The sequence below is a fragment of the Salmo salar genome, chromosome ssa18 (assembly GCF_905237065.1).
Source record: "Salmo salar chromosome ssa18, Ssal_v3.1, whole genome shotgun sequence".
Taxonomy (NCBI): Eukaryota; Metazoa; Chordata; class Actinopteri; order Salmoniformes; family Salmonidae; genus Salmo; species Salmo salar.
The window spans coordinates 9,854,452-9,869,663 of NC_059459.1; the positions used below are offsets into that span (position 1 = coordinate 9,854,452).

Genomic DNA, 15,212 nt, shown 5'->3' on the forward strand with positions numbered 1-15,212 from the left:
TGTGGAGGGAGCTGAAGGTTCGAGTTGCCAAACGTCAGCCTCGAAACCTTAATGACTTGGAGAAGATCTGCAAAGAGGAGTGGGACAAAATCCCTCCTGAGATGTGTGCAAACCTGGTGGCCAACTACAAGAAACATCTGACCTCTGTGATTGCCAACAAGGGTTTTGCCACCAAGTACTAAGTCATGTTTTGCAGAGGGGTCAAATACTTATTTCCCTCATTAAAATGTAAATCTTTTTATAAAATTTTTGACATGCATTTTTCTGGATATTTTTGTTGTTATTCTGTCTCTCACTGTTCAAATAAACCTACCATTAAAATTATAGACTGATCATTTATTTGTAAGTGGGCAAACGTACAAAATCAGCAGGGGATCAAATACTTTTTTCCCCCACTGTATACCCCTATAGAAAATTCAAGGTGTGTCAATAAGCAGAAGCAGAGACATGCTGTTCGTTCAGCACCACCCCATCTGGGGTGCGTTCAGTTCGCTTCAACGTTTGCCTTGTTGCGTGACGGTTTGTACTGAACAACACATTTAATTTGAGGTACATTTGCTCCTGCTTGGTTGGTATGGTGAGGCGTGGCCTGATCAATAATGGTTTGACCATCTGAAATCACAAAACTGCTGACTGTATCTGCCATCTGGGCCACCATAATCACGTTTTTCAACTGATCGTTCAGTACAGTGCTGTTTCCGTTGAATTCAATGTTGTACACCGCTCTGTCGTACTGAACGCAACCCAGTGTAAACAAATCTTTGTAAATAAACATTTGTTGTTAATTTCCCTGCCTAGTAAAAAAATTGAATAAATGAAAAGGGGACCTATCTAATTCCAATAGTTCAAGGACTTTGCATTGTTGGATCCATCTGTGTGTGTGTGTGTGTGTGTGTGTGTGTGTGTGTGTGTGTGTGTGTGTGTGTGTGTGTGTGTGTGTGTGTGTGTGTGTATGTGTGTGTGTGTGTGTGTTTCTCCCACCTCAGGGCGTAGAGCACCGTTCCATTGGGGAAGATCCTGATCAGCCTGTTCTCCACAGTGATGTCATGGAGGAAGGACTTTTTGGAGTCTACGATGAAGGTGTCTGGTACCCAGAGCAGCTCCACCAGCCTGCCGTCCAGACTCAGGCTCTTGTTACCCTCAAACACCAGGCGCTCGTCTGTCCAGCGCTGACGCAGGAAGATAGTGGCCGTGTAGTCCTAAAGTTCAATTCCAAAGGTCACCATAGTGCAGTGGTACTGCAATAACATTACAGCTTCAAGTCTAAACACTGATTATGTAACATAATAAACATACTGGAATGTAATATGTATTTTATTATCACAATGTATAATGTGTCATATGACACAGGAAGTTGTCTCACCATGTTGATCTCTGATATGGTGTCAATGCTGGCAATGTCCAAACTCATGCCCACAGTCACTGGCCCATCTACAGAGATGAGAGATCGACACACAGAGAAAGGGTGAGAGGGGAAGGAGAGAGAGGAATAACAGACAGAAAGAGAATAGAGAGAGAGATGTCCTTGCTTTACTTTCCGTGTCAATAAAGTATACTGAATTGTACTCAACACAGAGAGGGAGGGACAGAAAGAGAGAAAGAAAGAACAAGGGAAACTGAACAAGACATGAAAGAGAGGATTCAAAACACCGTGAGGAATCATAAAAGCAGTAAAATGAAAGTACTGTTATTCAAAATGCCTCAAGACAAAAAAATAATCATGTTTAAGAAACTTATTGCTGAATACTTGACATCAGTGGCAACAGCAAGAGTGTCGCATGCAGCCCCACACATATATGAATGCTCCTCTTTTCCCCCTCTCTCGTTCCCTCTTTTTCTTTCACTTACCCACTCACATTCTTGTACTGTATAACACTGTAGTATTCCTGCTTTTGCTTGCCAAAAATACGGTTGCCTAACCTTTGCGCATGTGTAATCCTGTATGTATGTATGCATGCATGAATGGGTAAGTCTGGACCCCAGGAAGAGAAGTGGGTGCGATTGTAACAGCTAATTGGAATCCAAATAAACAAATACTTGCGTGCATACCAAGCTCACCTACACTGAGGACTCTGTAGAGAGAGAGAGAGAGAGTATGTGTACGTGTGTTTGTATTTATGTGTGTGCATTTCTATCCTTTCCAGGAAGCTGCCCTCTTGTGTGGGGTTCATGGCAATCAGGAGTGCACTCATCTCTGCTAATTACGTTTGCTCTGATTCGGTTCAGTCTCAGCGATCACTAATCAAACGGTAGGCACATTTAGAGGGATTCTCTGAAGCAGCAACAATGACAAGGGATTTGTGAGAACTACAAACACTGTGCGGAGGATCAAAGGCTACAATACCTTTATGTCACTGTCTCGAGGTTACACTGTATGTAAGGGATTCCGTAATAGGAAGTCACACTGAGTATGCATGGGAATTGTGTCTGCTCAGACAAATAACATACTTTGTCAGCTGCTTACTCTTGATATTAATAGCTTAGCCCTATGAATCAAATCACCATCTGTGTTTTGTATCATGTATTTATTAGTATTTAGTAAAAGCGAATGTTCGTCATTCACATACTGTGCATTGGGAATGAGATTGCTTCCATCTGCCAGGTAAAAGCTCAGGGAGATTTATGCTTAGCCAAAATATGGTAATATTGAAATTAATATTGGAATATGGTAAGCCACACAATCACACAGACAAAAAAAACACGCACGCACGCGCACACACACACACACACACACACACACACACACACACACACACACACACACACACACACACACACACACACACACACACACACACACAGCTCCTTTGAGCCTCATCTCATTTTCCAGGGATGTGTGCAATTTCCCTTACTGTCAAAAAAAGGCCTGAGGTACTTGTTGTATCCTTTCATCAGCTTCTGAATGGTGGGAGGCAGAATCTCTCCCTCTTTCACTTCAGCGCTGAGCAGCGAGTTCTCCAACATCCTGAGGAGAAGAAAAGAACGGCAAAAGAACAAATTCAATAATTTTGTGTCCTTCCCCTCAGTGCATTTATCCTCAGTGCATATCAAATGGTTCCTGCTATTCAGCCTGACTATCCTATCTCTGTGCTTTGCCAGTTGAGCTCAACGGTACTTTCTGAATAACTTAAGCTGTGGTAAGAGAAGCACCAGATTAAAAGGCCTCCAAACAACTTGGAATGAAAAGGGAGAAAAGAACAAAACCTCTTTTTCATAATTGGTTTACTTCGATCCCAAATGGGTCAGAATACTTGAAACATTCCATCATCAGCAATCTTCAACTCCCCCCTCTTCCTCTACACGCTTGAATCTGCTCATCTCCTGAGCTCAGATCAGCTTCCATATGCAGTTCCACTGATTGTTCTCCTTAAAGGCATGTAGCGTTGTAGGGAGATGATTATTTCACCAGGGATTGAGGGGAGAAGAACACTGTAGAACACATTCATGCACCTTCCCCCGTGGTGGTGCTGTCCGTTTGTGCATAACAATCTGGAATCAAAAAATGCTCGCAAATGGATGAAGCCCTGGAGCTTAGTTAGCGATGTAAGCAGATTAGGCCAAGTGTAGTAGGCAGACACAGTACATTCATCTTCATACGCTAGCAGGCATGTATGTGCCCTAATTGTGCTCACAGTCAACAGCCACTCATTTTCAGTCACTTGAGTTAATTATCTGTTCAAACAAGGTTAAAGGATTTTACTCATGAGTCCAAAGAGCATTCGTTGCTGTGTTGAATTTAAAGTCTATTTGTAGACTTTTCAACACTGCCACAGTTTCAGAAGTTCACATAAAACTTGATGAACGCATACAGACAGTGACTTGTAACGGCAGTAGCGTTTGACACTATCTGAGAAAACTGGACTGTTTATAAGTTAAAAGGGATCTTAACTAGCTTTAAAAGCCTCTAGTAAGTGACTTTTTTAAGTGTGCTTTAGCTTCTAGTAATCAAATTCCCTACACAACTCTCAGACTCAACCATATTCTAACAATGCAAAGACACGTCATGAATCCAGATGAACTTAAATGCATTCAGGACAGTCTTTAAATAAGAATGACTTTAAGAGTGACTTTTTTTTAAATTGGCAAGACAGGAGCACATTCACTCATAACACCCGAGACTTGTTCTACCTGACCATGTCAAAATCGTTTACAGGATTCCGTGAGCAAAGTATTGATGAAACCCTTCCAGGAATGTGTATGACAGGCAGGCTTCACTCCAGCCCTGGAAAGGAAAAGTCATATTTGTGACAGGGCCCTTCATTATGAAACTGGGTCACCTCGAATGACCCATACCTACACACACACAGTGTAAATGAAGGGGAGGAGATGGGTTAAAGAAGGATTTTTAAGCATTGAAACAGTTGAGACAAGGATTGTGTATGTGTGCTATTCAGAGGGTGAATGGGCAAGACACAATATTTACAGTAAGGGCCTTTGAACAGGGTATGGTAGTAGGTGCCAGGCTCACCAGTTTGTGTCAAGAACTGCAACGCTCAAGTTTCCTGTGTGTATCAAGAATGGTCCACCATCAAAGTACATCCAGCCAACATGACTCAACTGTCACACCCTGATCTGTTTCACCTATCTTGTGCTTGTCTCCACTCCCTCCAGGTGTCACCCATTTTCCCCATTATCCCCTGTGCATTTATACTGTGTTTTCTGTTTGTCTGTTGCCAGTTCGTCTTGTCTCGTCAAGCCTACCAGCGTTTTTCCTGTACTCCTGTTTTTATTTCTAGTCCCTGTCTTCTAGTTTAGCCAGTTTTGACCATTCTGCCTGCCCTGACCCTGAGCCTGCCTGCCGTTCTGTACCTTTCGGACTCTGCTCTGGATTACTGACCTCTGCCTGCCCTTGACCTACTGTTTGCCTGCCCCCTGTTTTTGTAATAAACTTTTGTTACTTCGAACTGTCTGCATCTGGGTCTTACCCTGAGGTCTGATATCAACTGTCGGAAGCTTTGGAGTGAACATGGGCCAGCATCCCTGTGGAATGCTTTCGACAACATGTAGAGTCCATGCCCCAATGAATTGAGGCTTTTCTGAGGGCAAAAGGGCTGGAGGTACAACTGAATATTAGGAAGGTGTTCTTAATGGTTTGTACACTCATTGTAGTCTGCTGGGATCTATTATTTTGGAGTGAGATGGGGAGAGAAAGAAAAACAGGATGACAAAAAGAGAAAGCGCACAGTTACGTGAAAGGTTCTGTCTGTACAATGAGAAAAATGCTCATGATGATTAATCCTAGAAATCCTCTAGAGTCCACATCAACATTATGAGATAATAGATCATAAAATCATAAGATTGTTCTCCCATTAGATTTATTCCCCACCAAACCTATAACCTATTTCAGACCCAATTTCAACCCCTTTGAGGGGACGAAGGTGTGAAAGAATCCCACTACTGCCCAAATGTCTACACTATAGAAACACTGGAGGAAGCATTCTCTCTCCTACCTGCCAAACAGTCTTTAGCTTCATCCTGTGAGCTCTGACATTGTATACAGAGAAGTGGACCTTTGAAGGCCCCCAAGGGATAGTCTGGAGAATCAAAGGTTAATATTCCAAAAGGATTCTTCGGCTGTCAATATACAATAACCTTTTCTGGTTCCAAGTAGGGTTCTACATGGAACCAAAAATAGTTATTCAAAGGGTCCTCCTATGGGGAAAGCTGAAGAATCCTTTTAGGTTCTAGAAACTAGCTTTTTTTCTGACTGTGTACCAACACATACCCGCAGCATACTATGGTACTAGTGGGCATTTTATCTACTCAATCATTCGCTATATTGTTAGTGTGTAATGTGTGTGTACTGCCGGCAGAGAAGTCAGGCGCAGGAGAGCAAAGACTATGTACAACGGTGCAGTTTAATAATAAAACCACCGTGAACAAACACAATAAATAAATACAATGGGACAAAACCCTTCGCACGCCAGACATAACATGCACAAACTCTTACAATCAACAATACCGGACAAGGGCATGTGGGGAACAGAGGGTTAAATACGCAACATGTAATTGATGGGATTGAAACCAGGTGTGTGGGAAGACAAGACAAAACAAATGGAAAATGAAAAGTGGATCGGCGATGGCTAGAAGACCGGTGACGTCGACCGCCGAACGTCGCCCGAACAAGGAGAGGGACCGACTTCGGAGGAAGTCGTGACAGTAGCGTGCCGACACTGGCCCCGGGGACGACCCTAACCCTAACTCTCGTGTGGTGGGAGGGCGGTGGAACTCCTGCAGCATTGAAGGGTTCAACACGTCCTCGACCAGAACCCAGCACCACTCCTCCGAACCGTAACCCTCCCACCACACGAGATACTGAAGGCCCCTCGCCCGGCGCCTCAAATCCAGTATGGAGCGAATGGAGTACGCCGGGGCCCCCCCGATGTCCAGAGGGGGCGGAGAAATCTCCCGCACCTCAGACTCCTGGAGCGGACCAGCCACCACCGGCCTGAGGAGAGACACATGGAACGAGGGGCTAATATGGTAATCGGGTGGAAGTTGTAACCTATAACAAACCTCGTTCACTCTCCTCAGGACTTTAAATGGCCCCACAAACCGTGGACCCAGCTCCCGGCAGGGCAGGAGGAGGGGCAGGTTTCTGGTCGAGAGCCAGACCCGGTCCCCCGGTGCGAACAACGGGGCCTCACTGCAGTGGCGATCTGCGTTCTCCTTTTGGCGCGTCACAGGGGAGTATGGGAGTGGGATCCATGGGCCGCTCCTCTGTGTCATACAGCCGAGACAATGCGTCTGCCTTCACATTCTGGGAGCCTGGTCTGTAGGAAAGGGTAAGGGTAAACACAAAACGGGTGAAAAACATGGCCCACCTTGCCTGGCGAGGGTTCAGTCTCCTCGCTGGCCGGATGTACTCCAGATTACGGTGGTCAGTCCAGATGAGAAAAGGGTGTCAAGCCCCCTCAAGCCAATGTCTCCACGCCTTCAGGGCCTTGACAACAGCCAACAGCTCCCATTCCCCCACGTCATAGTTTCACTCCGCCGGGCTGAGCTTCTTCGAGAAGAAGGCACAGGGGCTGAGCTTCGGTGGCGTACCCGAGCGCTGAGAGAGCACAGCTCCTATCCCAGTCTCGGACGCGTCCACCTCCACTATGAACGCCAAAGAGGGATCCGGATGGGCCAGCACGGGAGCCGAGGTAAACAGAGCCCTCAAGTGACTAAAAGCCCTGTCCGCCTCAGCTGACCACTGCAAGCGTACCGGGCCCCCCTTCAGCAGTGAGGTAATGGGTGCCGCTACCTGACCAAAACACTGGATAAATCTCTGGAAAACCCTAAGAACCGCTGCACCTCCTTTACCGTGGTGGGAGTCGGCCAATTACGCACGGCTGAAATGTGATCACTCTCCATCTCCACACCTGAGGTGGAAATGCGATACCCTAGGACGGAGACGGACTGCTGGAAGAACAGGCATTTCTCAGCCTTGACGTACAGGTCATGCTCCAGCAGGCGACCAAGCACCCTGCGCACCAGGGACACATGCTTGGCGCGTGTAGCGGAGCATATCAAAAATGTCATCAATATACACCACTACACCCTGCTTGTGCAGGTCCCTGAAAATCTTGTCAACAAAGGCTTGGACGGGGTACTCATAGTGCCCTGAGGTGGTACTGAAAGCAGTCTTCCACTCGTCTCCCTCCCAGATACGCACTAGGTTGCAAGCGCTTATGAGATCTAGTTTGGTGAAGAAGCTTGCCCCGTGCATTGACTCAATCGCTGTGGCTATGAGCGGTAGCGGGTAACTATACCTCACAGTGATCTGGTTCAGACCCCAATAGTCAATACACGGGCGCAGACCTCCCTCCTTCTTCACAAAAAAGAAACTCGAGGAGGCGGGTGAAGTGGAAGACCGAATGTACCCCTGATGCAGGGATTCGGAGACATATGTTTACATAGCCTCCATCTCCGCCTGTGAGAGGGAATAGATGTGACTCCTGGGAAGTGCAGCGTCTACTAGGAGATTTATCACACAATCGCCCCCTCGATGGGGTGGTAATTGAGTCGCCTTCTTTTTAGAGAAGGCAAGAGCCATATTCAGGGGGAATGCACACGGTAGAGACCTGGTCTGGACTCTCCACCGTAGTAGCACCAACGGAATCCCCTAAACACCTCCCTGAGCACTCTCGCGACCACCCCATGAGAGCCCTCTGTGGCCAAGAAACAGTGGGGTTATGAAAAGCTAACCAGGGTAGGCCTAGCACCACAGGAAACACAGGAGAGTCAATAAGGAAGAGACTAATTCTCTCCTTGTGACCCCCCTGCGTCACCATGCCCAGAGGAGCGGTGACCTCCCTAATCAACCCTGACCCTAATGGTCGACTATCTAATGCATGAACGGGGAAGGGCATAGCCACAGGAACAATGGGGATCCCTAAACTATGGGCGAACGCTCTATCAATAAAATTCCCAGCCGCGCCTGAATCGACAAGCGCCTTATGCTGGGAATGCAGGGAAAACTCAGGGAAAGTGACATACACAAACATATGTGCAACAGAGGGCTCTGGGTGAGAATGGTGCCGGCTCACCTGGGGTGATGCCAGAGCGCCCTGCCTGCTGCCTCGATACCTAGACAAACCAACCGGCACCGACCGGCAGTGTGACCTGCGGCCACAGATGGTGCACGAGCTGGAACCCCCTCCGGTCTCCCTGTGCACCGCCCCTCCCAGCTCCATGAGTATAGGAGAGGGGGTGCGTGGGGATGGAACTAACAGACACCGATCTGAACGTCCGCGGGTAGCCAGCAGGTTGTCCAGCCGGATAGACAGGTCCACCAGCTGGTCAAACTTGAGGGTGGTGTCTCTGCAGGCCAACTCCCGACGGTCGTCCTCGCGCAGACTGCAACGATAATGGTCGATCAGGGCCCTGTCGCTCCATCCCGCGTCGGCAGCCAGGGTCCGAAACTCCAGGGCGAACTCCTGGGTGCTCCTCATCCCCTGCCTCAGATGGAAGAGGCGCTCACCCGCTGCTCTACCCTCGGGCGGGTGGTCGAAGACGGTGGGTGAACTCCACAACAAACTGGTCCAACGCCGCATCTCCCTCTCTCCACACGGCATTGGCCCACTCCAGGGCTTTCCCGGTGAGGCACGAGACGAGGGCGGACACCCTCTCACAGCCCGAAGGAGCCGGGTGGACGGTTGCCAGGTATAGGTCCAGTTGTAGTAGGAACCCCTGTCAGTTCGCAGCCGTCCCCTCATATTCCTGGGGAAGGGAGAGACGAATCCCACTAGGCCCCGGAGAAGGAGGGGCGTGTAGTGGAGACACCGGTTGTGCTGGTGGAGGCGCTGGGAGAACTCCCCGCAGGAGAGCAAAGACTATGTTGCAACGGTGCAGTTTAATAATAAAAATCACCGTGAACAAACACAATAAATAAATACAATGGGACAAAAACCTTCGCACGCCAGACATAACGTGCACAAAGTCTTACAATCAACAATACCGGACAAGGACATGTGGGGAACAGAGGGTTAAATACACAACATGTAATTGATGGAATTGAAACCAGGTGTGTGGGAAGACAAGACAAAACAAATTGAAAATGAACGTCGTCCAAACAAGGAGAGGGACCGACTTCGGAGGAAGTCGTGACAGTAGCCCCCCGTGGAGCCGCGCGCTGACACCGGCCTCGGGGACAACCCGGAGGGCGAGGCGCAGGGCGATCCGGACTAAGATGGTGGAACTCCTGCAGCATTGAAGGGTCCAACACGTCCTCAACCGGAACCCAGCACCTCTCCTCCGGACCGTACCCCTCCCACTCCACGAGATACTGTAGGCCCCTCGCCCGGCGCGAACAAGGAGAGGGACCGACTTCGGAGGAAGTCATGACATTGTGAAAAAGGTCAATAAAAATACAATATTAATATACACCAGTCAAGCACTTTTCCCTAGATGAAAGCCTTGCCTCTGTGTAGTGAGAAATCCCAGCATGCACTCTGACAGACCTGGTACACCTGCCTGCCTACTGCTTCATCAGCTGACACAGTAAGGCAATAGTCATGCTGCATTCATAACCAAGTGGCAAGTGTGAATTTCCCAGTTGTGAAGTCATAAATACCAGTTGGATACATTCATGTGCTTTGAACTCGCTGAGAAATGCATATTGGCTGATGGCCAACAAGCTGCGTCAACCATAATCTAAAAGTACAGCTTTCATGCTTGTAAAAATGTAACAGTTCAAAAACCAAATTATAGATAGAATTTTATAAATAATATTTCGTTGTTACATTTAAAGGACAATTTTGCTACTTTTCAAACTCATATTCATTTTCTCCAGCACCATACCAGTGTGCATATACAGTGGTTCCTTAATTAAAAGTTACGAGCTTATGCATTGACTGTTTGTGGTAGATGGTGGCATTCTGTCATTGCACCACACTATCACAAGGGGGAGTTAGAACGCTGATCTATCAGTAGTCTAAACTGTGGCAATTAATGGAGGCGTTTTCGGTCTGAGTATCTCCTTTGGCACTAGAGTCCTGCATCAGGCAACAACAACAAAAACTGTTGGTGGTCCTGGAGTTAAGAGAGAACGTGGGTAAATACAATGGGGGAATTTCACTTGACATGTGGACTGACAATTTTCCAAAAAATAGGCACGGTGGGCTTTTGGTTTCTCTCCCTCTAAAAACAGAAATAAATAATAAACTGGCTTTATTTACAAATTAGTAAGAATGTCTCAACCCATGTTCAAGAATGGCCTTTTTCCATATTTTCAGATTACAATCGCTTACTATCGATTATTTGAAATGAAATAATCTCCAAAATATCGTTATTTTTTTAACAAAGTGATTATTATTATTATTAACCCTGCATTCTAATTATATAAAAGCCCCTTAAATATTCTCACAGATCAGATTTGCCCTAACAAAAAATGCCCCTTAGATATTCATTTAGAATCCTCCAATCCTCTAAATTTTATAATTGGCGGAGTCACATTTTTAGATATACTGTAGGTGACATGAGTCTCACTAGTGTTGAGTAATGTGCTGTTAAAAGTGTTGTAGGTCTTATTTATTTCTTTTTATTTTACCTTTATTTTACTACATAAATGTCTACTTAGTCTGCTGTTGTCTTGACCCAGTTTATGCCCTCATTTGCAATGCAAACCATAACGAATTACTATGGGAATAAATGGATAGGCAAGTGGAAGGGGGGAAAAGTAAGGAACTTCTCTGTCGGCCCAGGAGGCCTTCTGAAAATGTTTTGTCATTGTTTCTGTGACCAAAATGTTTATTGACATTTAAATTACATTCTTTAAGAGTCTTGTTTAAGTAGTATTTTAGTATTTTGATACTTTGTGCAAGGCAATTGATAAGCATGAAAAACTTTGGTGATGGGGCCTCCCGAGTGATCACTGCACCTGTACATAGCCCATCTATAATTTAGCCCAAACTACTACCTCTTCCCCTACTGTATTTATTTATTTTATTTATTATTTTGCTCCTTTGCACCATATTATTTATATTTTAACTTTGAACTTTCTTCAAATTATAATTCTACAATTCCAGTGTTTTACTTGCTATACTTTATTTACTTTGCCACCATGGCCTTTTTTTGCCTTTACCTCCCTTATCGCACATCATTTGCTCACATTGTATATAGTCTTATTTTTGTCTATTGTATCATTGATTGTATGTTGTTTTACTCCATGTGTAACTCTGTGTTTTTGTATGTTGTCGAACTGCTTTGCTTTATCTTGGCCAGGTCGCAAATGTAAATGAGAACTTGTTCTCAACTTGCCTACCTGGTTAAATAAAGGTGAAATAAATAAATATAGAAATAAAATAAAAGTGGGGCAGTTGTCTAAGACACTGCATCACATTGCTACAGATGCTGGTTCGATACCCGTGCCGGCCGCGACCGGGCGACCCATGAGGTGATGCACAATTGTTCCAGCATCGTCCGGATTAGGGGAGGGTTTGGCCGGCCGTGCAGTGGGCTTTTGGTTTCTCTCCCTCTAAAAAACAGGGAGAGAAAACAAGCATAGCAGGCTGAGAATTCTGCAAACAACATTTCTAGGATGGGCTACCAGCAGAACAATTCGATTTTTTCCTTTTATTCAGATTACAACCGCTCACTTTCGGGTTATTTGAAAACAAAATAATCTCCAAAATATCATTATTTTTTAAACAAGGACTTGAAAATGAGATCTGCAAACAACATTTCTAGGCCGTGAATGACAATGGTAAATGACTGTAATTAATACATTCGTTCAATACATTGGAATACAAAATAAGCCGTCCATCCACCCATTATGGGCTATTAGCAGGACAATAGACTCTTGCCAAGAAGGAGGGTAGGGGGAGAATTGTATCGTTAAGGATGAATGTTTTCAGTTTATGTCAAAAAAGTTTGATCGGGTTTAAATCAGGAGACCTACATGTAGAGATGAAAAAAACATTTGTTTAGATATACTGTAGGCCTTCCGTAGGTGTTGTAGGTCTTTAATTTATTTTGATTTTTATTTTGATGCTACCCGTTCGAGGGTAGGGACTGTAACCACCAGAGGACTTGAAAATGAGCCGGAGCTGAGAGGATCACCAAAACTAAAGGTATTTTGGTATTAGTACATTTTCTTTAAAAAAATGTATATAGCCTATCAATGTGTATGCATACTGTGTAATAAAATCGATAATTGTGTACTAAAAATGTGAATATGTTTTTGCAGAGCATACAATTATGCCGACAACCATCCGTGGAGATCAGTGGACGAAGGGCTGGACAACAGGCCGCACAGAAAAAAAGGCATGGTTCCACAGAATACCAACTGGGATGGATCCCGAGGCAAATGTGGCTTCTTCATCAACATCTTTATGCTTTCGTTAATAAAATAATTATAAAAATACTCTCGCCAGCTTTGATCCATGCCTGGGCCTGCAGGACGCACATTTCTTTTTTTGTCAGACGAATCATTGGGTAGAAACTACAGAACAGTACAAACAAGAGAACACGCATGGTTATGTAATGTTCTGAAAAAAAATAAGATATATTGGTCATATTGGGCATGGCTCCCAAGTGGCGCAGCAGTCTAAGACACTGCATCTCAGTGGTTCAGTCCCTGGTTCAAATCTAGGCTGTATCACATCTGTCTGTGATTGGGAGTCCCATAGGGTAGAGCACAATTGGCCCAGCATCATCGGGGTAGGCTGTCATTCTAAATAAGAATTTTTTCTTAACTGACTTGCCTAGCTAAAAAAAATTGTAATGTGTTTCGTTTCGTAAATATGAATTCACATTTGTGGTGCCACTAAATAAACAATGAATTATTTAAATCAATATTGTCAATATTTTTATTATCATTCAAAAAATATATATAATGGAGGGAGGTGGGACAGGGAGTTAAAACCTGTTACGGCTAGACGGTAGCGGAACGTTTCGACAACATCCGGTGAAATTGCAGAGCGCGAAAATCAAATTAAATTATTCAAAATATTTAACTTTCATAAAATCACAAGTGCAATACACCAAAATAAAGCTTAACTTCTTGTCAATCCAGCCACCATGTCAGATTTCAAAAAGGCTTTACGGCGAAAGCAAACCATGCGATTATCTGAGGACAGCACCCCACCATACAAACACATGAAAATCATATTTCAACCAAGCAGGTGCGACACGGAAGTCAGAAATAACGATATAATTCATGCCTTACCTTTGAAGATCTTCTTCTGTTGGCAATCCAATATGTCCCAGAAACATCACAAATGATCCTTTTGTTCGATAAACTCCTTTTTTTATATCCCCAAAATGTCCATTTATTTGGCGCGTTTGATTCAGAAAAACACCAGTTCCAACTCGCCCAACATGACTACAAATTATCTAATAAATTACCTGTAAACTTTGTTCAAACATTTCGAACACCTGGGAGGGTGGCTTCGGCTCTCGTCCAAGCTCGGATCCCCGCATCGCCATGTCGCCTGGGTTGCGCCCAACCGGCTCCATCCCCCCCTTTCCCCGTTAGGCACGGCCGCATGGCACACCCCCTTTCCCCAATTAAATAGAGACTATTTCCCACTGGCCTACACACAATACGCCATAATGTCAAAGTGGAATTATGTTTTTGTAATATTTTACAAATTAATAAAAAATGAAAAGCTGAAATGTGGAAAGCCTAAATAATTTCAGGAGTAAAAATGTCTAAAACCATTTTTCACTGTTTTCATTTTGCGGTATTATGTGTAGATGGATGGGAAAAAAATATATTTAATCAATTTTGAATTCAGGCTGTAAAACAAAATGTGGAATAAGTCAAGGGGTATGAATGCTTTCTGAAGGCACTGTATGTTAAAACTGCATGTTTCAATGATCTGCGGTTATAAATATAAGGTCCTAAAAATTGATTCTCTGTGACATCACATGGTAGGATTAAACGTAAGGGAGGATATTTTCTTGCTCCCTACGTGGACGTGAATCTCAATGTTTGAAAATCAGTTTTTTTATATGTTTTAACTTTTCATAATGTTATCGGGTAGAACTTTTTAACGTAATATTTTTTATACAAAACCTATAAATGTGTCATTTTCACATATGTAATACACTGGTATTGTGCTGGAGACAATGAAAATGATTGGAATTGCCCTATAACTGCCGAAAATGCTGTTATCAAGGTATTTCCGTAGTAGGTGACGTCAGAGGTCTGCATGTGGGAGAAGTCGGGGTTCAGGGATGATAGATGAGTTTCCCACTAGTAATTATCAATTGGTGGGCCGTCCAAGTGGATTTTTCCCAGTCATATGTGGTAAATACCCACTTCCCACTTGGTTACGAATGCAGCATGACTGATATAATAGTGCTGGGCAGCTGGTCCTTTCCAGCATTATTGGAACATACAGTGATCCCAATAACTGAAACAATGACAACACTGCTGTTAGGAATTGGGGATATTGGTTGATTACTCACTCTCTCTTGCTCTGGCTTTTGTGATCTCTAATCTCTCCCCCACTTCCCCCTCTCGCTCACTTTCCTTATCTCTCTCAATGCTTCTGCGGCATTGAGAGAGGCATCCTCCACAAAACATCTCTGCAGAGAAAATTATTTATCTGTAAAATACCAAATCACACTTATGGCCAGTGAAATGGTTCTCAAAGACCAGTGCCACAGTGGGACTGGTCATTGAGTGGGGCCGGTTCTAGGACTTTAACGACCGTCATAAACTTTCTCTCTCTCTTGCCTTTGCAGTTTCCAAGAATGGAATGTCTGAGTGGTATAGA

General features: G+C 44.6%; 1 protein-coding gene across 2 annotated transcripts in view; it reads right to left on the minus strand.

The window, feature by feature from the left end:
• LOC106576778 (gamma-aminobutyric acid receptor subunit pi) overlaps window positions 1-15,212 on the minus strand; it is a 78,322-nt gene that overhangs the window by 19,737 nt on the left and 43,373 nt on the right. For both annotated transcript variants that reach the window (XM_014154175.2, XM_014154177.2), the window contains exons 3-5: window positions 2,853-2,965; window positions 1,364-1,431; window positions 982-1,199 (exon numbers count right to left, since the gene is read on the minus strand). In XM_014154175.2, coding sequence (XP_014009650.1) covers window positions 982-1,199; window positions 1,364-1,431; window positions 2,853-2,965 — 399 coding nt within the window. The remainder of the gene's footprint in view (window positions 1-981; window positions 1,200-1,363; window positions 1,432-2,852; window positions 2,966-15,212) is intronic.